Here is a 23,716-nt window from a genome sequence, read left to right as displayed (position 1 = left end):
AGCTCTACTAGCAGCATCAATGGTAGGCACACTACTAGAGAAAAGGCTCCTGCAGCCACTGGGCTTTGTAACAACATAGAGGAAATACTCCAAAGCACCTAAGGGGTTTAGGATCACAAGTCCCAATTACTTCCCTTAAGGGCTTCTGAAAATCTCTCCCCATGCTGTCTAGCCCTGCTCAATGCCCACAGCAGAATAAGGAGGTGAGATAAACCATGGAATGCAAATAAATATCCCTGGGACAATTATTTATTAACTATTTATTTATTACAGTACCACCTAGGAAGCTTAATCAAAGGTCAGGGCCATATTACATTAGGCATTGTATAGACACATAATAAAGGTCTTATCTTGACTATGAAAAAGGTTAAGTTTAGATAGGACTTAGCTAACATGAGTTAGCTGAGATGGGTAAAGCACAACCTCAGCTGGACCACTTTTTCTGAGTAAGACAAGGCCATAGGAGACGATCCCTGCCCAAGAGCACGTCCAGTCTAGGTGTCAAACAGGACACAAGAGGTGACAGAAACAGACAAACCCGGTTAGTGGGGGATTGAGGGAATGAGGTAACAAAAATAATGTTCACTTGCTGAGATACAGTCAAACTAAAAATAATACTGGGTTTTTTTATAAAGCTCTTTACCTGTGTCATTAATAACATCTTAAGCTATTAATACTGAAAGGATGTTTAACAGCCACTTTACTTGTTGCCCTTTCTGCTCTTTGATTTTTCATTTCACTCATCTTGGATTACGTAAGTAGATGGATGAGTTTTTAAGCTGATTTCCTCTCTGGATTTCCCTGCACTAGAACAATGCAGCAAAGTGTGATTTTCAAATACTGCAGAAAAATATTTGGTGGTTAAAAGAAAAAGTTCATAGTTTCCAAAGCCAGAAGGGACCATTGTGACCTTCTAGTCTGACCTCCTGTATAACCCCAGCCATTGAATTTCTCCAAAATAATTCCTAGAGGATAACTTTTAGAAAAACATCCATTATTGATCTAAAATTGTCAGCAATGAAGAATCCAAGTTTTCATGGAATTAGAATACAATAAAGATAAACAAAGCACCATGGAACCATTTTCAGTAATATCAAGTATGGAAAAATACTCTGAAAAAAACCCAAGATATTAGCTTTAAGCTCCTTGGCAGTTTCTCCTTAGAAGGGCAGCAAGTTTCTCAGTGATTTTGTGTGTACAGAATCTAGATTAAAGTCCACTAGAAGGAAAAGGAATTCACTCATACTGTGCAGATGAAAGATCATGGCTGGCAGCTTGATAGAATAGGCATTGCTGCTTTTAACAATTTCAAAGCAAGTTACAGCAAAATCCACCCATCTTGCCCGCATGTCTTGTCACTGCTTTGTTTACAGCATCTCATTTTAAGCTACTTGAAACACAAAATACCCCCAAACCTCTAAAACTAAAAAATCCTTAGCCTTTCTGTAAAATCATGTATAAAAGCTTCATCTTACGTTAGAGGGTAATAGGGATCAATAGTGTGTCCATCTCCAGTGCTAATGATACAGGAGAGGTTGCCAGAATAGGGAGAGAGTAGCCATTTCAGAGAAACTGTAATATTTTCAAAGATAAAGCATGTTTCAGTCACGACCAGTTGCAAACCTGTAAAACATAATACACAGAGAACAGCGTCATCACCTGCTCATTGCAAACTTGTTTTCATGTATTGTTCGCATCTGGACTTAGTTGAAGCACAGTTGCTCGATAAATGCTGCCTTGTTAAGACAATTGAGGGAATTAAAGACATGAAGTACCAAGCTGATTTTTCCCTGGGTTTGCTTGTCATGATTTATACTCTTGAGTGTTTTGTACATACTTGAGATCAGGGCCGGCCTTAGGATTTATGGTGCCCTAGGCGAGATTATTAAACTGGTGCCCCTGTGCCTGATCTGCTCTTAGCAACACAAACATAAGCTTATAGTATTGGAAAACTTGCCACATTCACATTATTAAAACCAGTTTAATTTAATTAAGCACGCTGTAATGCTGATGGACTAGCACTAAAGAAGCAGCACTGTAGAAAAAATTCTGATATGACAGAATGATGCAAATAATATATTTTTTTTATTTATCAAAATTTGATTGGAAATTTGTATGAAGAGGTATAGAAACAAAGATTTGTTTTTAATTAAAAGCAATCTTTCTGGCTTTCTTGGCTGCAAAATCAGTAATAATGTCATCGTATGACAAAGACAAAGTCGTGTCTTGTTCGATTGCAAGAATAGCAAGACCAGTCAAGCGTTCCTGACTCATTGTAGAGCGGATATAGTTTTTAATGAGCTTTAGTTTTGAGAAACTCCGTTCTCCTGATGCTACTGTTACAGGAATTGTCAGTAGAATACGAGTGGCAATGTACACGTTAGGATATATGTCAACAAGTTTGGGGGTATGAATAAACTGTACAATGTCCATCACCGATTTTGCATGTGGCAACATTGATGACAGTGTACTCAATTCTTCGTACAGTTCAAGTCCATTTAAATCAAAACTATCACCGTGCTTCAGGAAGCTCTCTAGATTCTTGCACTTTGTCATTAGTTGGTCTTGTTTTCCTATTTTGTTGAATTTAGTTATGTCATACAAAAATCCAAACTGTTCATGGTGTACTTGCAAGGTATTAAACCTTTCATCAACAGCAGATACTGCTTTATCCATCACAACATTAAAAAATTCAACCTCAAATTTCTTTTCTGGATCGTCTATGGGCATGATCTGCTGTACAGATTCTTCACAAAAAAGTGTCCCTGGCCTTTTTAACTCATATTAACTATGTATTTACTTTATGAAAGTTGGAGAAAACATTGTGAAAACGTAAAACATTGGCTGCCCAACTTCTGGGCTGGCAAAAGTTATACTGACTCACAGGGAAAAAAAAAAGCAGGAGAATCTTAGTACAACATATGGTCACTCTTTACCAGGGGTCAGCAACCTTTCAGAAGTGGTGTGCCAAGTTCACTGTAATTTAAGGTTTCTCGTGCCAGTGATACACTTTAATGTTTGTAGAAGGTTTCTCTCTATGTCTATATTATATAAATAAACTATTGTTATTATCTGAGGTCTTGGCCACCGGTCTTGCTCAGGCCACTGCCAGCTGAGTAAATGAAACCCCAAACCGGCAGCGGGCTGGTGGCTGGAACCCTAGACAAGGATCCCAGGCCCTGCTCAGCCCGCTGCTGGTCTGGGGTTCTGACCACCAACTCCTGCCAGCCAGGATCCTGGCCGCCAACCCCCCCTCAGCCCGCTGCCAGCCTGGGATTCTGCTCACCCAGGCTGGCAGGAGGCAGAGTGGAGCTGGCGGCTGAGCTCCTGACTGGCAAGGGGCCAGCAGCCGGAACCCTGGAGTAGCAGTAGGCTGAGTGCTGCTGGCACCCCAGACTGGCAGCAGACTGAGCCACTCAACCCCCCACCGGCCTTGCTCAGCCCGCCACTAGCCCGCTCAGCCCGCCACCAGCCCACTCAGCCCACTGCCGGCTGAGTGAATGGAACCCCAGGCTGACAGCAGGTTGAGTGGTTCAACTGGCCTGCTCAGCCCACTGCCAGCCTGGGATTCCTTGAGGGTCCCCAGGCCAGCAGCAGGTGCTGAGTGGGGCTGATGGCTGGTATTCCAGCTGGCAATAGGGCAGCAGCTGGAACCCCAGAGCAGTGATGGGCTGAGCCGCTCAGCCTGCTGCTGCATACCATCAAAAATCAGCTCACCTGCCACCTTTGACACGTGTGCCGTAGGTTGCCGAACCCTGCTTTATACATTAGTAAGGAGATAAGCATATTACAGTTGTTGAAGGGCTCTTATCAGGAGTAACAGGCTATAGGAAAGTCAGTCAACATTTTTTGTTTCTCTGATGAAAACTGACCCACTCCCTGCCTCAAACCAAACCTGTCACTAATAATTGTCAACAACTTAATTTTCTGTTTTTGGCTAAGATATTGATTTAAAAAAATATATTGAAATTGGATTCAGGATTGTTAGCAAGAATTTTTGGCAAACAAAGTTGTTAAATGACAATCTAAATGGCAACACAGTACTGCTTTCATGCTTGGCTCACCCCCCAGCCTGCTGGTCCAACAGCTGCAGTAGAGGAGGAGATAGGTGGAAAACTGCAGGACCCCAAAATCCACCTCTTGGGGTGCAGAGTGGCAACAGCAGCAGCAAACCCTCAGGTCCAATCACACGCCAATGGGCACCGCCGCCAGCCCAACAGGCCATGGTGAAGTTAGCACAGCATCTGATCTCAGGGATGGGGCACCCATGGAGCCACAGCAGCTCATCCTGCCCTGTGCAGCTCCCCCCGGATGAGATGGATCGCTGGCAGCTGCCAGCCCGGGGGAGAGACGCTCCCCAGCTAGGGTGATAGATCCAGATGTCCTGATTTTATAGGGCCAGTCCTGATATTTGGGGCTTTGTCTTATATAGGCACCAATTACCCCCACCTAGAGTGACCAGGCAGAAAGTGTGTAAAATCAGGACAGGGATTGGGGGGGGGGGTAAAAGGAGCCTATATAAGAAAAAGACCCCAAAATTGGGACTGTCCCTATAAAATAGGGATATCTTCTCACCCTGCTCCAATCCCCTATCCAGATTTTTCACACATCTGGCTAACCCCAGCCAAGCCCTGTGTGACATTCCAATTCTGGCTGCCTGCCGAGGAAGTGAGTTACTTTCACTTTCATTCCTCAGCAGGCAGGCAGCCTCTCCTCCCCCCACCTACCCCCAGCACCTCACCCAACCCAGCCCTGACGGAGGGGAGGGAGGAGAGAGAAAGGGGTGCTCCTGGGGAGGAGGGAGAAAGGAGGGGGTGCTCCGTGGGGCAGGGGGGAGAAGAATGGATGTTATGGGGGACAACAAAGGATACTGGTTCCAGAGCCACAGCCTCACCTGACCTCAGCCGGGGGGGAAAGAGTCACACTCACAGGTGAGCTCCTTTCCCAACCCCCACCCCCTCCCCTTCCCAGAGACCCCAGCAGCCAATCCCATTCCTCAGACTGTGCTGCATTCGGCTCTCTCTAGGACCCAGCAGCCCTGCTTCTACACTGTCTGGGCTGCCTGCAGAGTGGTGCCCCCAGGGAGAGTGAGGCCCTACCCGGCTGCCTATTCTGCCTATGCCTAAGGACGGCCCTGCTTGAGATTCCTAGTCATATATGTTTATTCAAAGCCCTATACACAGGAGCAGCTCTAGGGATTTTGCCGCCCCAAGCATGGCAGGCAGGCTGACTCCAGCTGTTTGCCTGCGGAGGTCTGCTGGTCCCGCGGCTTCGGGACGCCTGCGGGAGGTCCACCGAAGCCGCAAGCTGCGGAAGGCAGCCTGCCTGCCGCCCTCGCGGCGCCGGCAGAGCGCCCCCCCGTGGCTTGCCGCCCCAAGCACGTGCTTGGTGTGCTGGGACCTGGAGCCACCCCTGCCTATACAGCTGTTATCTGACGTGACCTTTCTTGTTAAACATACTCTTCTTATGCAATTATTCTGTATTTAGCCATGTCCTTTGCCAGAGTGTGCTCCACTGTTCCAGCCTAGCCTTCCTTGAGAAAACGGAGCTGAAGGGAAAAAACATGGGGGGGACTGCATAGCTCAGGGCAATGGTAGTAGGTTATAGATTCACCTCTTGATCACTGGTCCTACTCCAGCCCAGTTCAGCACTATCTGAGGGCTGTTTGGTGGACTCATTTCAGTTCTGAGGGGACAAGTGTCTATGTCACACTAACTGATAACTTCTTAGCAGAGAAGCCAAGGATTGAATGGGCCATGGAAATTTAGGAGTGGCCCTTCTTTATCACAGCTGAACCTCTTTGTTGAGGCAGTTTTGAGGATATTTGTGCTATTTACTGCCTCAGCTACACCTATTCTCTGTGTAAGCCCTGTGGCTTGACGCCGACCAGAGATGGGAGGTAACTGAGTGAGCTCTCTGATGGCATCTGCTGGAGAGCAAGGCGTGTTTAAATGAGGCAGTACCTCATTTAAATATCAGCTCTGTTCTCTGCTGTCATCTACTGGAGAGCAAGGGGAGTCAACTGTGCAAGGCACTATCTTATTGACATATTAACTGCAAGTAGTTTGGGGACACTGGGATATATAATTTGACTAAGTTTTGTACCTGGGGCCCATATTTTTGAGATTACTCTGTTGGGAACCCACCTGGGCAAAGCCTGGGCAAAGCCTGGGTATGAGGTCATCCTGATGAAAGTGATGTTGGCTGAAGTGGGGTATAGGGTGACAACCCTCCAGAATTGGCCTAGAGTCTCCTGGAATCGGTATCAATCTCCTGGTGACTAGTGAAAGCAATCCGGGAGATTTTGATAGGCTTGTCATAAACAGATAGCTAAGGGTTAATGTCTCTTTCACCTGGAGCACCTGACCAGAGGACCAATCAGGAAACCGGATTTTTTCCACTTTGGGTGGAGGGAATTGTGTGTCTGAGGTCTTTGTTTTCTGGCTGCCTGCTTTCTCTGAGCTTTGGAGAAGTAGTTTCTTTTTTCTAGTCTTCTGTTTCCAAGTGTAAGGACAAAGAGATCAGATAGTAAGTTATATGGTTTCTTTTCTTTGGTATTTGCATAAATATAAGTGCTGGAGTGCTTTGATTTGTATTCTTTTGGAATAAGGCTGTTTATTCAATATTCTTTTAAGCAATTGACCCTGTGTTGTATCATCTTAATACAGAGAGAACATTTGTACTTATTTTTCTTTCTTTTTATATAAAGCTTTCTTTTAAGACCTGTTGGAGTTTTCTTTACTTCAGGGAAATTGAGTCTGTACTCACCAGGGAATTGGTGGGAGGAAGAAATCAAGGGGAGATTTGTGTGTTGGATCGCTAGCCTGATTTTGCATTCCCTCTGGGGAAATAGGAAAGTACTTTTGTTTCCAGGATTGGGAACGGAGAGGGGGAGTCCCTCTGTGTAGTTTCACAGAGCTTGTGTCTGTGTATCTCTCCAGGAGCACCTGGAGGGGGGAAGGGAAAAAGGATTATTTCCCTTGGTTGTGAGACTCAAGGGATTTGGGTCTTGGGGTCCCCAGGGAAGGTTTTTCAGAGGGACCAGAGTGCCCCAAAACACTCTAATTTTTTGGGTGGTGGCAGCAGGTACCAGGTCCAGGCTGGTGGCTAAGCTTGGAGGTTTTCATGCTAACCCCCATATTTTGGACGCTAAGGTCCAAAACTGGGACTAAGGTTATTACAAGGCTATTTTAAGAAAATGACATTACGTCATATTGGGGGAAAAATAGCTGGAATAGCTTCAGTCATAGTTGGCAACCCTAGTCGGGTAAGAGGCCCTGGACAAAGCCAGAGAGAAAGGGCAAAGAACGTGCATTGTTCCTGGGTGGTAGGGATTCTGAGGGGTTCATAACACCACTGGTCCCCTTATATCTAGAAGAGCCGAGCTAAGAGCAATAATTGCGTTAGGGGAGCAGAGCTCACCAGAGGCTTCCAGTTGTCTAGCTAGTGGCAAGCAGAGGTCAGAGCCCTGCAGCAGTTTTTGTCACATGAGCAGCAGGCAGAGCAAAGCAGCATTTGGATTCACCCGCAGGTCACAGCTTGCAATAGAAGAGCAGCAGAGTGAGAGGAGTTGCACTACAGCGAAAACAGAGTAATTCATAGCAACAGTCTGTCAGCCTAGTGACTCTGGTGAGGTCTCCCTGTCTTAGCTGCTGAAATCAGAGAGCTGCCTATGAAACAGGGAACCTGATTGTCCTCCTGGACTCTTGGAATCACAAACCAAGAGTGAGGAAGCTGAGGACCAAAGAACTGAAATGGGAGGCTGGAAGGTAGAACAAACTGCATCAGCCATTCATGGTCTAATTGTTTGGGACTGTGATTTATGCACCCCGAGGTAAATGGTGGTGGAAGGTATTGAACTGGAAATATTTGTCCTAGTTCAACCTGGCCTTTCTTTTTCTCTTCCCCCCTATTAAAATTCATTTGTTTAAACTTCTGTGCTTGAGAGTGAGTACAGATTTGCTTAGCAAAGGCTCCAGAGTGGTTTAGGTTTCCAGATTACTGGATGAGAGTTTGAACCAAAAATGAAGAAATTATTGAAAATCTCCTAAAATAAGGATCTGGCCCTTGTTGCTGCCAATGCCATTGGCAGAAAGGTTAAGTGTGGATACATTAAAATCTCCACTGCTAACATGCCAGCATCTTTCACAAGTACTGAGTTCACTCACACGCATAAAATTAAATTATAAAAGAAAGCAAATGTCTGTCTTTAAAGTTGGACCTGAACTTGGAACAGTACAGCTGGAACCCCTGAGATTTGGGGGAAATTTTGATTTGGACCGGAACTTCTCCACTTGGGGCTTTCTCTGTGTGATGAATCCCAACCTGAATGCTGGATCTGAACCTCCTCAGACACTGGAATTTCAGATCCATGTCTGATATTCTTGGTTCAGACCTGTCTCTAACTTCTAAAACTATTTTAAGGCGCTATGTCACCAGTCACAATGTTAAAACATCATACAGTATGGGCACTATGGCTACAACTTTAATACTTACCTTCCATGCAGTGATATTGAACAGACAAGTAGCTCCCCAATGTAGGACAAGGATCTCCAAAGAAGGTCCCATCTGATGCCACCTGGCATGCCTGGAGTCCGTGACACTGCCCTGGAAGGCATCACAGTCTCATGTGCACTGGCATTTGATAGATTAAAGTACCAAACTTTAAATTTCACAACAACTCAAAGAAAAGGTGGGTATTGAAATAAAAAAGGACATTTTCATGCCATCAATTTCTGAGCAAAATGGAAAAATGGGGAAAAGAGGGGCAGGAACACATAATCAGACAAGCTGCATGATTTTTTGAATCAGTCATGCTTTGGATGGAGACCAGCAAAAAAACCCAACTACTTATGACTATTACAAAAGTGGAAGGAACTAGGATGTGCATTGAATTTATGGTTATGTCAATTATAAAGTAGAACCCTAATTTTAGGTGTTTAGTAGATGAAATTGACGTGTTAACTAAATAGGATGGAAAGATAAACATAAGGATGAAATAATGAATTAGAGTCAATGATATTGTGCAGGTTCCATGGCAGAGAGACAAGAGAAATGTGGGAAGTAATTGACTTTAATAGGATTTGTACAAAGGGAACAATGGATGAATAAAGTCCCAACTGAACAGAAAACTTGATAGCCTAAAATCTGGTGGATAAATACCAGTCTCTTTCACCTGCATGTACTTTTCTTCCATGAGGTTTCACTTCAACTGTCACTGGGCTCTGCCTTAGCAATAAACAATTAAATGTGTTCCATAAATTCCTAGTCTGATTGAAAGAATGAACAAGGCAGGAACCTAAACTCTACCGATGAGAAAACTGCAATGAAATGAGTGAAAGCTTTTGATCATGCTGTGAAAAAATGAATAAAACTAAAAACGTAAGAAGTGCATAGCTGAATAGTAATAACACCTAGCTTCTATATAAAGCTTTTTCATCAGTACAGCATAAAGCACTTCACCATGTTTAGTGTATTTATCCTCACAACACCCTAGTGAGGCAGAAAAGTATTGTTATCATCCCCACTTTACAAATGGGAAACTGAAGCACAGAGAAGTCAAGTGACTTGCCCAAGGTCACTCAGGAAGTCTCTGGCAGAATAGGGACATGACTCCAGATCTCCCAAGTCCTAGATTAGTGGCCTAGCCATTGGACAATAGGCTATGTATGAGAAGGCAGCTAGATTCAAGCTTGCGTATATGTAGTTTTTATTTGCCAGTAAAGGGCCAAATTCTGCTGTCAGTGGCACTAATGTAAAACTCAACTCTGGCCTTGCACAGGTGTTACTGAGAGCAGAATTTGACCCATGACCATCCACAGACATAAATCAAGGTACGTTGTTTTAGGTACCACACATTGTAGTGCTTACTGTAGAACTCTGACAAATGCCGCAACGAGATATTTACCTGCTACTTCATCCTTGACACTGGTCCAGCTACAATCCTCTTCCATATCAAGCTGGAAGGGAGTCTCCAATACACAGTAGTGAGGGGTCTTCCGCCCATAGAAACTATCACCAATCTGAATGACTTCTCCTGATCCACATTGCATGGTGGCATTGAAGTTATCACAAGCAATGCTCTGGCCAGATTCTGATGGGAATGGAAGAGCAGATGTCATCTCAAACAAGGATATACAGTGCATCCTCTTCCACAGGGACTAGGAACAGCTTCGCCCCTACCAGGAATCTGTGTGGTCTTATCCTGCCCAGGAAATGATGGTGATTCCTGAAAGTGGGTCTCAACTAAAGTTATTTTGAAGTGTTTTTTTAAAAAAAAATGAAATTTCGACAAAATTTCAACATTTAAAAAAAACGGGAATTCAGATGGAATTTTCATTAAACTGTCTCCATTTTTGAACAACTACAGAGCTGGTTGAAATGTTTAAGAATTGTGAATTTCTGAAAAAAAGGGGGGGATATTTTTTGGGGAAACTGCAGTTCCCTCCCCCTTTTTTGATCAGCTCTTGCTTTAGTCTCAACTGTTAGCATGCTGGCTCCACAACGCCTGTTAGAATGAGCAAAAACTGTATTTGCGGTTTGAAGGAAGTGAGGTGTGGAGGGCTCTACTGAGTGTGTGTATTAAAAAAAAATAAGTTTAAATGACACTGGGATGGAAAACAAAAAGGTGAAGTTGTCTGTAATTTTGCATCAATGTTTTTAATGAATAATGCCTTTTGTTTTGAGTTCATTTATTCAATTTTTTTTTTACAAAAAAAAGTAAACCAAAAATTTTCAGTTTTCGTTGTTTTCCCCCTTTCTCTCCCTTTTTTCTTCTCACCCAGTAGAACAATAACAACAACTAAAGAAAAAGAAGAAGAAAAGGGGGAAAATGAGAAGAAAACAGAAGGGGGGCAAAGAACAAAAACCATCTTTTTTTTGTTTTGAAAAGCAAAAGAAGAACATTTTTACAGACTTAATTTCTTGAAAAAATTAAAAGGGAATTCAAAATGAAGAACATTGAAAATAAATTCATTCAAAAATTTTTCATTTAAAAGTTTTGACCAGCAATACTTAAAGGATTCAGGCTACTTGTAAGATCAGAAACAGCCCCTAGGTAATATGTGATCTGCTTTAGGCTCAGGAAGTTGCCCAGGAGAAGAGCCTACTTATTCAACAGGGGGCTTGACTGTAGCCTACTCATGGGAGCACCCCTTACTCACATGTGAAGTCCCATTGACTTCATGGGACTGTGTGGGTGAGTAAGCATAGCAGGATCATCAGGGCCGGCTCCAGGCACCAGCTGAGCAAGCTCGTGCTTGAGACAGCAGATTCTATGGGGGGGAGCATTCCACCCAATCCTAGGGTGGCACGGCTGCTTCTTTTTTTTTTTGATTCACCAATCTGGCTGCCCTGTAGGGGGCGGTAGCATGGAAGGGAGCGCCCTGCTAGGAGCTGGCTGCGTGCTCTGTCTGCCCTAGCCAGTGCCAGGTCTGCAGCAAGCCCGACAGCCCGCATCCTTCCCTCCTGTCAACCGGAGCAGCACGGAGCCCACCTGGCAGGCGGTGCGGTGGTCAGGCCGCGTGGCGAGCACTCCACTGAAGCCCTGGCCGCCCCCTTTCTCTCTCCCCCCTGCTCCCTCTTCCTCCCCTCCGCTGGACCGGGGCACATCTGCAGTGCAGGGAGTCCGCCTGCACCCTGGCTCCGACTGCCCTGCAGGGTTTTTTTTTCCCCCTGCTTTGCTGCTCCGGCCACACTGCAGGTTGTTGTTTTTTTTTGCTTGGGGCTGCAAAAAAGCCAGAGCTGTCCCTGAGGATCATGCCCCTAAACACACATACCTTATTCTTTGAGGGGCAAGCTGATAACTGTCTAGGATTCTTCCAGTGACCCGAACTTATATAAGAAAGAAGATGCCTGAAAACCCTTGGTGTCACTTACGGGAGCCACAGAAGAACATTGCTTTAGTTGCCCCAGATTTAAGTACATCATTCTCCAATGGCAACTGTGACTGTTCCTCTTGAAAGCCTTGATTAGCAGTGCCAGTGTGTGCACACTGTGGTAATTGTGTGCTATCCTTATTTAATAGCTAAATCTAAGCCTTGCTGTATCTATAGCAACATGACCAGATTACAGATTAGAGCGGTCTAAATAAGCTTGTAACATAATTTGCTGTTAAATTCTAGTTGGGGCTATTATCTACTGCTTTTTTTTTTGTTGTTGTTCTTTTCCTTCCACAAAGAAGGTGGTCATTATAGCTGTTCCCTCAACAAGTTCTGCATGGCATTTATGCTTAAAAAAAGTTGGATTAATTGAGTAACATTATCCGTTCAAAACCTGTTTAGAAATGTGTATTTTGACTACAGTATAGTGCTATGGTTTATTATGCATCTAACAGTGAAATGGAAAGAATAAATCCCACAAGGTCTGTGAAGCTTTAACTGCAGATAGAGAAGCATGAAATGTTCTGGGAAGAACAATAGAAGGGAGGAAAGCTTAGTTGCAAGGCCATCTATCTATCTGTGCTTTTATACTGCACCTACCAGCATTGTATCTGACAGGGCCAGCTCTAAGTTTTTTGCTCCCCAAGCAAAAAAAAAAAAAAGGTGTCCGGAATTCCGCCCCTGAAATTGTGCCACCCTAAGCACGTGCTTGGCTTGCTGATGCCTAGAGTCGGCCCTGGTATCTGCGCATATAGACTAGTTTGTCAGACCTCATAGACATTCACGCTGAAGATTCCAAGCATATTAGAAATATGATTCAACCCTCACAATAGCCCTGTGAAGGGGTGGTAAATACTGCGATTCCCATTTTACACATGGGCAAACTGACGCACAATGAGGTTATGTGAGCTGCTAAAGATCACATAGGGCTCAAGTTAACACACAGTGAAGCCAATGAAAAGACTGTCATTGACCTCCTTGGACATTGGATCAGACTCATAGCATGCAGAACTGGTACAAGAACCTAGTCTGCTCTCCCACTCCCCTGCGCTAACTATTAGTGAAGTTTATTTGTGCCTTGGTGGATATGGACTGGAGATATTAAAGACAAGTCAGTGATTTGGATCAGTCTCTGAAATGGTTGATTGATGCCAGGAGTTTCTACACTTCATATCTGGGTTAATGAAGAAATAAGGTAATGGAACCCATTGTTATTAATCTGTTTCAACTCTAATATTGCTCATTAAAGGCCTGATCCGAACCCCATTGCAGCAAAATCAATTTAAAAATTTAAAGAGCTTTGGATTAGGCCCTATCATAATGAACGCTGACCTCCTTCCAAAGAGAAGGGTGATAATTCTGGTTGTAAAGAAAAATTTCCTTTTTAATTTTAAATACATAAAATACTGTATTTGATAGTGGAGCAGGGCAGGAGCATTGCTAGAGTTTGTAGCAGCCTCTGCCAGAACACTGGATTCATGTATATTAGTCAATCTGCAACCAGACTCTGCTGCAAAAGAGCTGCCGTGTTAGTCAGCCCATCTTGTCCAATATCCTATCTCTGACAGTGACCCATACCAGAGCTTCAGGGGGAGTGTACCGAACAGGGCACTTCTGAAATGATCCACCTCTATCTTCACGGGTTCTGATAGTTAGAAGTTTAGGGTTGCCCTAAACATAGGGTTGAACCGCTGGCCATCTTGGCTATTTGCCATTGATGGACCTATCCTCCATGAATGTATCCAGTTCTTTTTAAAATCTGGTCATGCTTTTGGCCATCACAACATTCCATGGCAATGAATTCCACAGGTTAGTTATGTGTTGTGTGAAAAAGTACTTCCTCTTGTTTGTATTAAACCTGCTGCTTATTAATTTCCTCGGGTGACTCCACATTTTTGTAGTGTGCGAAAGGGTAAATAACACTTCTCTGCTCATTTTCTTCACACCATTCATGATTTTATAGGCCTGTATCATAATCCACCCCCCTTAGTCATCTCTTTTATTAAGTAGAACAGCCCTAATCTTTCTTAGTCTCCCCTTTATAGCTGTTCCATAACCTTGATTGTCTTTGCTGCACTTCTCTGAACTTTTTCCAGTTCCATTAAATCTTTTGGAGATGGAGCAACCAGAAATGGACACAGTATTCAAAGTGTGGCTGCACCATGGATTTATATAGTGGCATTCTGATATTTTCTGTCTTATTTTCAGTCCCATTCCTAATAGTTCCCAACATTTTGGTAACCTTTTTGACCACTGCTGTGCCCTGAACAGAAGTATTCAGAGAACTATCCACAGGGACTCCAAGAACTCTTTCTTGGGTGCTAACAGCTAATTTAGAACCCATCATTATATGTGTATAGTTGGGATTATTTTTTCCAATATCCTTACTTTGCATTTATCAACATTGAATTTTAATCTGCCATTTTGTTGCCCAGTCACCCAGTTTTGTGAGATCCCCCCCTAACTCCTCGCAGTCTGCTTTGGACTAAACTATCTTGAATAATATTAAGATGCCCGTGACCTTAGCTCAAGTTTATGCAAATGAGCAGCTTAAAATGCCTCACTCACATGAAACCAATGAGAAGCACAAATTCTCCTTATATGTGGGTGTATATGTTGGAGGAAGTAGTATAGTCAGCACTCCATTCCATGGCTGCTTGATCCCAGCCAGGATTTACCTGGGTGGTAAGATTAGGCACCACAGGCTGCATATGTTTGGTCTCCTGCTGGAGAGCCAGAGGGAACTACAGGTTCTAGTCCCTCTCCTTACCTTAGCGGAAACTGCAGGCTGCAGTGCCGTGCAGCAGATGTGGTTTGAGAGAAGACAAGAGCAATGTGCTCAGATAATGGTTTCCAGTTACTCCTGTGCTCCTAGGAGTTCAGAATTAACCAGTCACTAGCTGCATAGTGAGTGAATGCAGTGGCCTTTCATCTCTGGAACCTGCTTCTATTCTTGGCTTTGGGCACATGTGGAAATGACTTTAGTAGTCCCATCCTTGCCCCTCGTTGCAATCAAGATCCGTATCATATAACAACCACTTCCTTTGTCGCGATTAGAACCTGAACCATCGAAGTGCTGAGTACCCACAACTCCCATTGACTCTGGTGCTCAACCCCTCTCTGGATCTTTCCCTCTGCCAGCAGATTGGCAAAGGGGACAGCTGCCTGGGTTTTCTGTTTTTTTTTTTTAAATAAGCTTGATATTTATTTACTGAATGATGACTTTTAACAAATCCTGGGTAATTTAAACATTGCCTGAAATACAGCATGCTCAGTTCTAGCACCATCTGCTGTGCATCTTACCAAATTCACAAATGAAGTCAAACTCCTGACTGCAGTTTTCTGTCATGCCCCATTTATAGCCAGAGTTCTTCAGGATATAACCACAATTGGCTAAGAGAGATGGCTGATCCTCATGCCAGTTGCTGTAGCTTATATTTGAAGTGTCCAACCAAATCAATGATCCTGTGAACAAAGTAAACCACATCGAAAATGTCTGTAACCATCAGTTGGAGTTTGCCAGCTCCTGCAACTCTGGACTGAGCCTCCAGAGTCTAGACTACAACAATCAAGGCTACTAGAGCCTGGATTTGGGACAGAATGGACTAGAAACTCCTGCTTAGGTCAGTAGGGAGGTAATAGGGTCAAGCAGTTTGCTGGGCCAGTGCTGAGTCAGGGCTGCTCAGCTGCTCTGGGACAGGAGGGCCTGACTCAGACACATAAAGGCATGTTTCAGTTTCAATTTGGAGTTTGGGAGCAGCTCAGAGAGAAGAAGAACAGTTTAGAGTCAGTCTCTGATTAACACCCCTACCCCACAAAGGGAGTCTTTGAACTTCTGTAAGGTCTAGTGCATGGGTCAGGCAGTTCCAGCCCTGCAGAGACCAGCATTGAGAGGCAGAGACCCGAGTCGGCTACTGAGAGCCAGCCGAGCAGGTTGAGCAACCATCCCTTATGTTAAGGGACCATCTCTTATTTCATTGCTTTGTCCCTTTGAGGGTGACCACCTGTCACTGATTTTGAGATTTATTGATATGTATCATAAGTACCATTTTAAACATTAAATTGAAGCATGATAATTGCATTATGTACTTGAGGGCAGTAGAAATGTACACTTGAGAGAAAAATCTGTGATATGCGCAGCTAAGGGAAATGGCGTTTCCCTAAAATAGCCCTTAAAATAAAGCGCTGGGCCTTATTTTTCTTGTGGTTTTTCTCCATCTAACAAATGTGGTCCCCTTACACAGGACTGCAGCCTGGGGAGCCAGGAGAGGCCCTTGCTCCAACCAGAGGCAAGGATACTGTAAGAGAATCCTTTTTTAAAGCCAGCCAACATTCACAGTGCTGCAGCAACCCCTCAGCTTACCATCTGCCTGGGAAGGTGCCAGGGAGACAGATGGGGGTTGGGAAGAGGTGGAAGGTGAGAAATTTGGTGATGTTTTTAGTACTTGTTAATTAACCCTAACGCTTTCCTTCCCCAGATCCTAATTTCCTGCTCCCGGTAAAGTTCCCCTTTGTTATACTGTTGGTTGGTGGCATTTCTTTGCTGGGGTTTGTGTTGATGTTCTTTGTTGTTTCTTGTATATTGGGTTTTATACTCCTTGCCAGCAGTGGCAACTTATTCAGTTTCCCAAGAGACAGCCCCCTTTTGTGTCTCAGCCCAATGAGGAGGTCCCCTTGGGGGGAGGGACCAGGTATCACAAAAAAGAACCCAGAACCCAACACATATGAGGAGAGGGGAACAGCCACTCCAAGTAGCGAGTGCCAACGAAGAGGCTCGAGCCACACCTTGTGGGAGACGTGGGCTATTGTCAGTGAGAAGCACAGCTGTAAGGCGAGTCCTGCAGTCGTTACTCAGACAAATCTCCCACTGACGCCAACGGCAGTTGTGCCTGAGTCGCGGTGCTAGGATCAAGCCCATTGTCATGAGACAGATGGCACCAACATTATATAGCCTCTCAGATGCTTATGCTGGAGTAATGTAGGCATGTGGTTCTGACAGAGATTCAGGTTTTCCTCCTGAGCAGGTATTGAGCCCATGGAAATCCAAACCACTGCAATAATTGTCTGAATAATTGTCCTTGGATTAGAATTATAATAATATTAACAGTGAAGTGCTTCCAACATTTTAACATAGGATACCCACAAAAACGCACCCCTCAACCTGTGCCAATCTCTATGTCTCAGGGATCCATGTCTAGGGGATTCTAGTCTATGATATCACCATTTAAATAAGAATACATTCTCATAAACATGACTGAGGGGAGAAACACCACTATTTGTCAGACAAACTTATATGTAACTGCATTTTGATGGAAATGCTTATCTGCAGTTCCTGAATAGGGTGATCGGATGTCCCCATTTTATAGGGACAGTACTGATATTCAGGGATTTCTCTTATATAGGTGCTTATTACCCCCTCACCCCCATCCCAATTTTTCACACTTGCTATCTGGTCACCCTATTCCTGAATAGCCTATGGAATTTATTGTTTGTACATTACAGAGCTCGGCTTGCACCATTGGAAGAGGGAGGATGAAGACCTGGAAAGGGACTCGGGTATATTCATCTAAAATTGTATTTTTCAATGCCTAGCACCTTTCATAACAGAGTCTTCCAAGTCTCAGTGATGTTAATTAAGGAAATGTATCCTTTTGCATCGCATTTAGGTACTGGATCATATATATTCATTTATAAATTCATTGAGTTTAAGGCTAGAAGGAACCATTTGATCATCTAATTTGATTGCCTGCATATCACAAGCCCTTACATTTCACTCTGTTACCTTGTTTGTGTGTATATATGTGTATATTGTGTGTATACATATCTATAAAAAAGGGCAAAATTCTGCTCTGCTATACCAGTGAAAATCTGGGCTAACTCCATTCTCTAACTTTGTAGTATAGAGCAAGTCTACAATGGATTTACACTGGAGTTACGGAGAGCAGAATTTAGCCCATTATTACGACTGATGAACAACTCTGCAGTCCTTTGATAAAGCATTTGCGATGAGTTAAGCAGAAAACAAACAGGACATTGGTTTTTCCTTCTCTTAAATGCATAACATTCCTACAGCTTTTGAGACAGTAGATATTAAATATTGTTCCAACCCCAATATACAGATGGAAAAACTAAGGCAGAGAGAGATAAAATGACTTTACCCCAGGTCACACAGAAAATCAGTAACAGAGCTATGAGTAAAAACCCGGTTTCCTCGCTTACAGTTTCCTGCCCTAGCCATTAAATTAGGTCCCGCCTTGTGTTTGAGATGGTCTTGTCTACATGAGTGTGGATATGTAAGCGTGTATAAAATGTGCCATCAACTTGAAGAGGACCTCATTAAGGTCTTCCAGATAGGGTCCATATAACAGTAGTAGTTATATGTATTGCAATAGCATCTAGTGGCCCCAGCCAAAGATCTGGGCCCGACTGGGCTACTCACCATACAAATACATCATAGAAGACAGTCTCTGCCCCAAGGAGTTTACAGTCAAAATACACAAGGCAGGCAAAGAATGGGAGGGGGACAAGAAGTGCAAAGAGGTGAAGTGACTTGTCCAAGGTCACACATCAGGTCAGTAGCAGAGCTGGGAATAAAACCCTGAGCCCCTGCCTCATGGTCCAGAGGATCATGATCCCTCTCATAATAGAAGCAGCTCTGTAATATATTGGTATATGCCCCTAGATGTCCTCTGATGATACTAGAACAAGAGTCTCTCATCAGCAGAACCATACAGTAGGGTTTCCTTGTATCACTACAGCGATATAGTAGCTCTTTCAAGTTGCAACCTAACTTAAAAGAAGGCACTATTTCTCTTTTGAGATCACCTACCTTCTGTAGTTTCATTCAGAAGGGAACTTGAGGTCAGTCCTATCCACCACTCCCTGTCCTCGGAGATATGGTTCTGCAAGAACTGTTGAGTTTCCTCATTTTCAATAAAAACGAGGTGCCCCCCTCCTCTCTCACACCAGCTCTGAGCGCTCGTGAAAGTGCGCGGGAGTCTCACAAACTCATAGCACGAAAGGTTGAAAGCCACCTGGTACTTTGAACAAGGTATTCCCTCCTCAAGAGCAATTTCCTCCACAACCGAATGGAGAACAAGAGAGGCGAGAACAGTGATTAGAAGCCACATTCTTAGCTTAGCGGTTGGAGCCCTCCATAGTACTGGTGTTATGTACCACATCACCATGCTTTTTGTCCCTCTCTCTTCAAAGGCTTGGGCTGTCATCCTGTTACACCATCAATCTTTCTTTTTCCTCCTTGCTGTTTGTCACATAATACCAGCAATAGCATGGGGAACAGATTGCTCCTAATAAATAAAGGTTATTGCGTCTGGGGATACATGCAGTAAGTGTTGATGCTAACTCGCTGCAATGGGCGATATATGAGAACCATTGTGTAAATGTCCCATTCCAAATCAAGCCAGTTTGCATAGTGGTCATTAGACTTTTCACCTCGTCTATGAGTGGAAAAGATAAAGCTGATGTATGTTGCCATTGGGCATATGGTATGCTAAGATAATGCCTCCCCATCAAAGGATTCATTGTACTGAACATTTGTGGGTGAGTGCTTTACAGCAACAAAAAGAGCTGTAATCAGTAGGAATGAATGAAGAATGAGAAAAATCAGAATTTAGGAAGACAGGAAATTATAGAGATGGGAAAGAACCAAGCTGCTCATCTAGATTCTTCTAATTGTCTTGAGTTTCTCTTATTATTCTTTCAGATTTTGGATGCTAGTGTAAGATATATATAATTATCATATGATAGTCACTCTGCTCTTGTTTTAACATACACACAGCCGGGGGACTCTCAGCTGTTCCAATTAAGTTTCACTTTGAGATTTTTGATGCATTAAATTCAAAACAAGTAAACAACCCAGGTGAATTCCATATCTGGTGACAAAAAAGAAAAGGCTTGCATGATCCCCTGTGAAGCTAAACAGAGCTCCATTATTTGATCATAGCTGCCTGTAGCTTTACGAGAAAGTGGATGAGGGAGTTAATGTTAAAACAAACTTGTTTTTCAAATTTCTGATAACCAAGGCAATATTGTATGTCTTGGGGACCTTAAGTTTACATTGTAAGCCGGCGGATCTGATACCCTAATATGAGGTAATGGAATGGCCTTTGAGAAGCTAGACCACAGTCTTTATGAGCTAAAATGCATACATGCTTTTGAGCTTGCATGCGAAGGATGTCCTCCAGGTTTCCCAAAGTCTGCTGGCTCTGCATGCCCACAAGGATTAAAGCTCTTTTTACCCTAGAATCTCAGGACCTGATTTTCCTGGGTGTTACATGGTGTAACTCCACCAAATTCAGTGTGGTTGCTCGATTTACACTAGTGTAAGTGAAAGGAGATTCAGGCTCTTACATTCGATGATAAATCATGTCTTACAAAAATGTGACACTTTTAAGTCTTATGCTTCAAGCCTTTCTTACAAAGAAAACCGTACGCACTGCAGCCCATGAGCACAGTATGAGTGTCAATTCAAAGACTGTCCTACAACCCCCCTTCCCAGCCACTCAACTAGCTCAGCAGGGCACAGAAGAACTAAGGTATTTTAAGGTAAAATCATGCACTGTAAGGTTTGTCACGAGGTGCGGAGCTGAATGTGTGCATTGTTTACTTGGTTCAATACTGTACATTTGCATTACATTTGTCTGAAAGGGCCTTAATCCTCCCATGCCCTGTTGATCTGACTGGTGTTGAGGAAGCTATACTTGGTCTAAGAAGCTGGAACAGATGCTGTTTCTGAAAGCACAGGTTTCAGAGAGGAGGCCCAGATAGAGAAGGCTGTGCTTTATCAAGTGAGTCTGACTCAGTGATATGGGAATATGCAATTCCTGCAAATGATACACACTGCCATATTTGTGAGATATGGATTGATCCTTTCATATCTTTTGATCCTTTCTCTGCAGCTGAGAATCTAGTTTCACGCAGATCCTGTTAGAAATGCCAGAATTAGAGATGCCACAGGCAGAACTGATGCAGCAGATCCAGAGTCCATTGCAGTCAAGGGAAGTATTTTCTTTGGCTTCAGTGGACCTTGGATCAGGCCTGTAAGAGCACAATGGTGAGTAGAGCTGCCTAAAGAATCAAGCAGGTTCTCCAGACAAGTCCACAGCTGGCAGTTTCTACAGCTGTGTGATTTTTTTTTTAATCTGCTGTTGCCTTGAGTAACCCATCAAATGCCTGCACGTGAAGCAGATTAGAGAAGTTTGCTGACTTTGTGCATTTCACTGTCCCGTGAACAGTCAGTTACTTTTCTGGTATTTGTGTGCGTCTTTCACACTGTACCAGGGGAGAGAAAAACATTTAAAGATAGCAAAATATCTCTGTAAAGCCACCAAAATCAGCAGGGTTTTTTTTCAGGGACAGATGCAGTACCTAAAACTCCTTTAAATTAATTTTTGGAAACTGACCAGATTTCAAGTGGAAAGTGCCCCTTGAATTTAATGCTTTGTAAAAAACATGATTTTTAAAATTTTTCTTACCATATAAACTTATCTTCATTTTAAATATCTTCCTCAAGATAGAAATTCGTTTGGAGGCTTCATTGTACCGAGATACAATAGTTTGTTGTTTTCCTGGACTGTATGAAATGGGGATACATAGGGGTAACAAAAGTAGATCAGATAGCCATGTGCTTCTGAAAAATACAAAAGATTGTGGTTGGTGTATCTGACTGCTCGATCTGCATTTGTGTATTTCAATGTGGAGACATAAAAATGCTTAATTAAACCTTTCCCTCATTGTTCCAGGTAGGTTTTGGACGTGCAGTCGATCACCAGTAGGCGTTGAAAGCACTGTACAACACTCTGGTTTCAGCAGGAAAGTATAAGCCATAATGGAACAATTCAGATATCTGGATTTTGGGTATGCCTAGAGCCATTCACTCTGTTTTTTGTTTGCCTTTTGCGAAGCACTGCGGTATTCAGACAGACTCTCTAAAAATGTGAAAGAAAGGGCAGGACATGTTAATCCTTGTTGTGTTATATATCTGTCTGTCTGAGACCAGCCAGTCCTATAGCATGTGTTCTGTCCCAATGACTTGCTAATCTAAAGCACGTAAATCCAGATGAAATGGAGTTTGCAAAGTGATTGTGTCTTGTAGCTTTAACTATAACAGTGACAAAACTTTCCCATATTTTCAAACCCTCACTCTAAGATGCAATATAATAACTACTTCATTTGTGAACTCCCTTGCTCCTATTGGAATAGGTCTGTCATCTTTCTGAGAATTGTGTCTAGGGGTCCTCCAGATCTTTACAGAGTCTTAATCTGTCCTATAGCTTATACAAGATGGTAGCCATCAAGTGAAGGCTTCTGGAGGAAATCACTGTGTTGTCTGAAACATCGGAAAAAACCTTGGTACAAACACACAGTGAAATAAGGTCTGGTTGTCAAAAGCACCCTGCAAAACATTTCCCCTTTTGGACCTTTGCAGGTGGTAGTTATTGAGTTGAAAGAAAACTGCTAGACTGTTGGGAAGTGTGATGGGGGTCTACACCACACTGGCACAAAAAAGGTTAATTGGAGGTGAACTCTCAATTAAGGTACCTGGTTGCACCTGGAGGATTGGCCAGGCCCAATTACTGATGAATCCCAGTTGGGAGAGGAGCTGGGGTTACTATAAAGAAAGGAAGTGTGGCTCACAAAGGCTGGAAGGAGTTTTACAGTCTCTCTCTGGGATAAGAGAGGGGATTGTGTCCTGGAGGTGTTCCACTGGGGGCTGAAAGAGGGATGCAAAGTCAAGCCTGAGGAGGGTGGGGGGGGTAAGTTAATACTCTTATTTTGGGATTTATTGGGGGATTTGAGAGGAGAGCCCTGTGAATCCAAGCCCCTGTGGGAAGGGTAAGCTTGAAGAAGTTGTGGGAGAGCCCTACTTGCAAGCTTGATAGGAATAAGTCTAGGAACATGGCAGCAAGGAGTTGGAGGGATTGACTCTTGACTGTCTGTCTTAGGGTCCCTGACTGGAATCCAGTTTTGAGGGTGAACCTGGGTTCTCCTGTCTGCCATTGATGAGGTGGCATAAGCCCCTAAGAAGGGAAGGGAAGGGATGGGAGGAAGCCCAGAGGAAGGGGTATATGACCCACTGGGCCTAGATCAAGGACTGTGGGCTGGATGGAGAGAATGGACACTTATCTGTTGGACTTCTTGTTATCCTGGAAGGGGTGCAACTAAATGCTGACCTGGCTGAGTTACTGGAAGAGAGACCATGGCAGGGCTGGAGCAGCTGTTAGGTGCTCAATGGAGAAAGAGCCTGCTATGCTGTCCCAGCCACGAGGGGGTGTACCAGCAGGGGAAGAAGTCTTTGACATTCTCTAGAGGTCAAGAGCTATGGGTAAGGTTGGGTGCTGAGATTGTGATGTTTTAAAGGGACCTTTCTTTTAGAGGGTTTCTGCACTTTCTGGAAATCAGGCCCCATTCAAGTGTCTCAGGTTTGGCTGCCAAAAATGGAGGCACCCTGAATCACTTGTTAGAACATTGTTGTGTTTGAAAATCTTGGCCTTTTCCCCTAAATGATTGTTAATAATCTGGCCCCTATTTGGCTAGTCTTAATTTCTACAACTCAGACTCTATCCTCCTGGCAATGGCTCTATATGATGTCAATAGGCCAGTTCAGGTGATGTGAGAATAGAATATATCATGTGAAGCAGCCATACCAAATTCCAGCAGATGCCATCCCTTTGACACTTGTCACAAGCCCTGGATTGTGATGTCACTGGGCAAACCAGGTAGAAGAATGAGTCCAGTTCAGCAGCAGAAAAATGCTGGACTAGTCAGCAATAATGGGGAACAATAGAAACACTTCAATCTAAGTACCTCCCCAGCTC

At 43.7% G+C, this 23,716-nt stretch overlaps 1 protein-coding gene across 1 annotated transcript in view; it reads right to left on the bottom strand.

Annotated features, from left to right (window-relative positions):
* Positions 1 to 19,009, bottom strand: part of PKD1L2 (polycystin 1 like 2) — a 78,130-nt gene extending 59,121 nt beyond the window's left edge. Inside the window, exons 1-5 of the mRNA XM_050923361.1 lie at positions 18,709 to 19,009; positions 15,183 to 15,344; positions 9,908 to 10,093; positions 8,497 to 8,607; positions 1,476 to 1,623 (exon numbers count right to left, since the gene is read on the bottom strand). Coding sequence (XP_050779318.1) covers positions 1,476 to 1,623; positions 8,497 to 8,607; positions 9,908 to 10,093; positions 15,183 to 15,344; positions 18,709 to 19,009 — 908 coding nt within the window. The remainder of the gene's footprint in view (positions 1 to 1,475; positions 1,624 to 8,496; positions 8,608 to 9,907; positions 10,094 to 15,182; positions 15,345 to 18,708) is intronic.
* Positions 19,010 to 23,716: the final 4,707 nt, after the last annotated feature.

Source organism: Gopherus flavomarginatus, chromosome 14 (assembly GCF_025201925.1).
Source record: "Gopherus flavomarginatus isolate rGopFla2 chromosome 14, rGopFla2.mat.asm, whole genome shotgun sequence".
Lineage (NCBI taxonomy): Eukaryota > Metazoa > Chordata > Testudines > Testudinidae > Gopherus > Gopherus flavomarginatus.
Note: the sequence above shows the minus strand (reverse complement) of the source record. Positions and strands in the feature narration are given on the sequence as shown.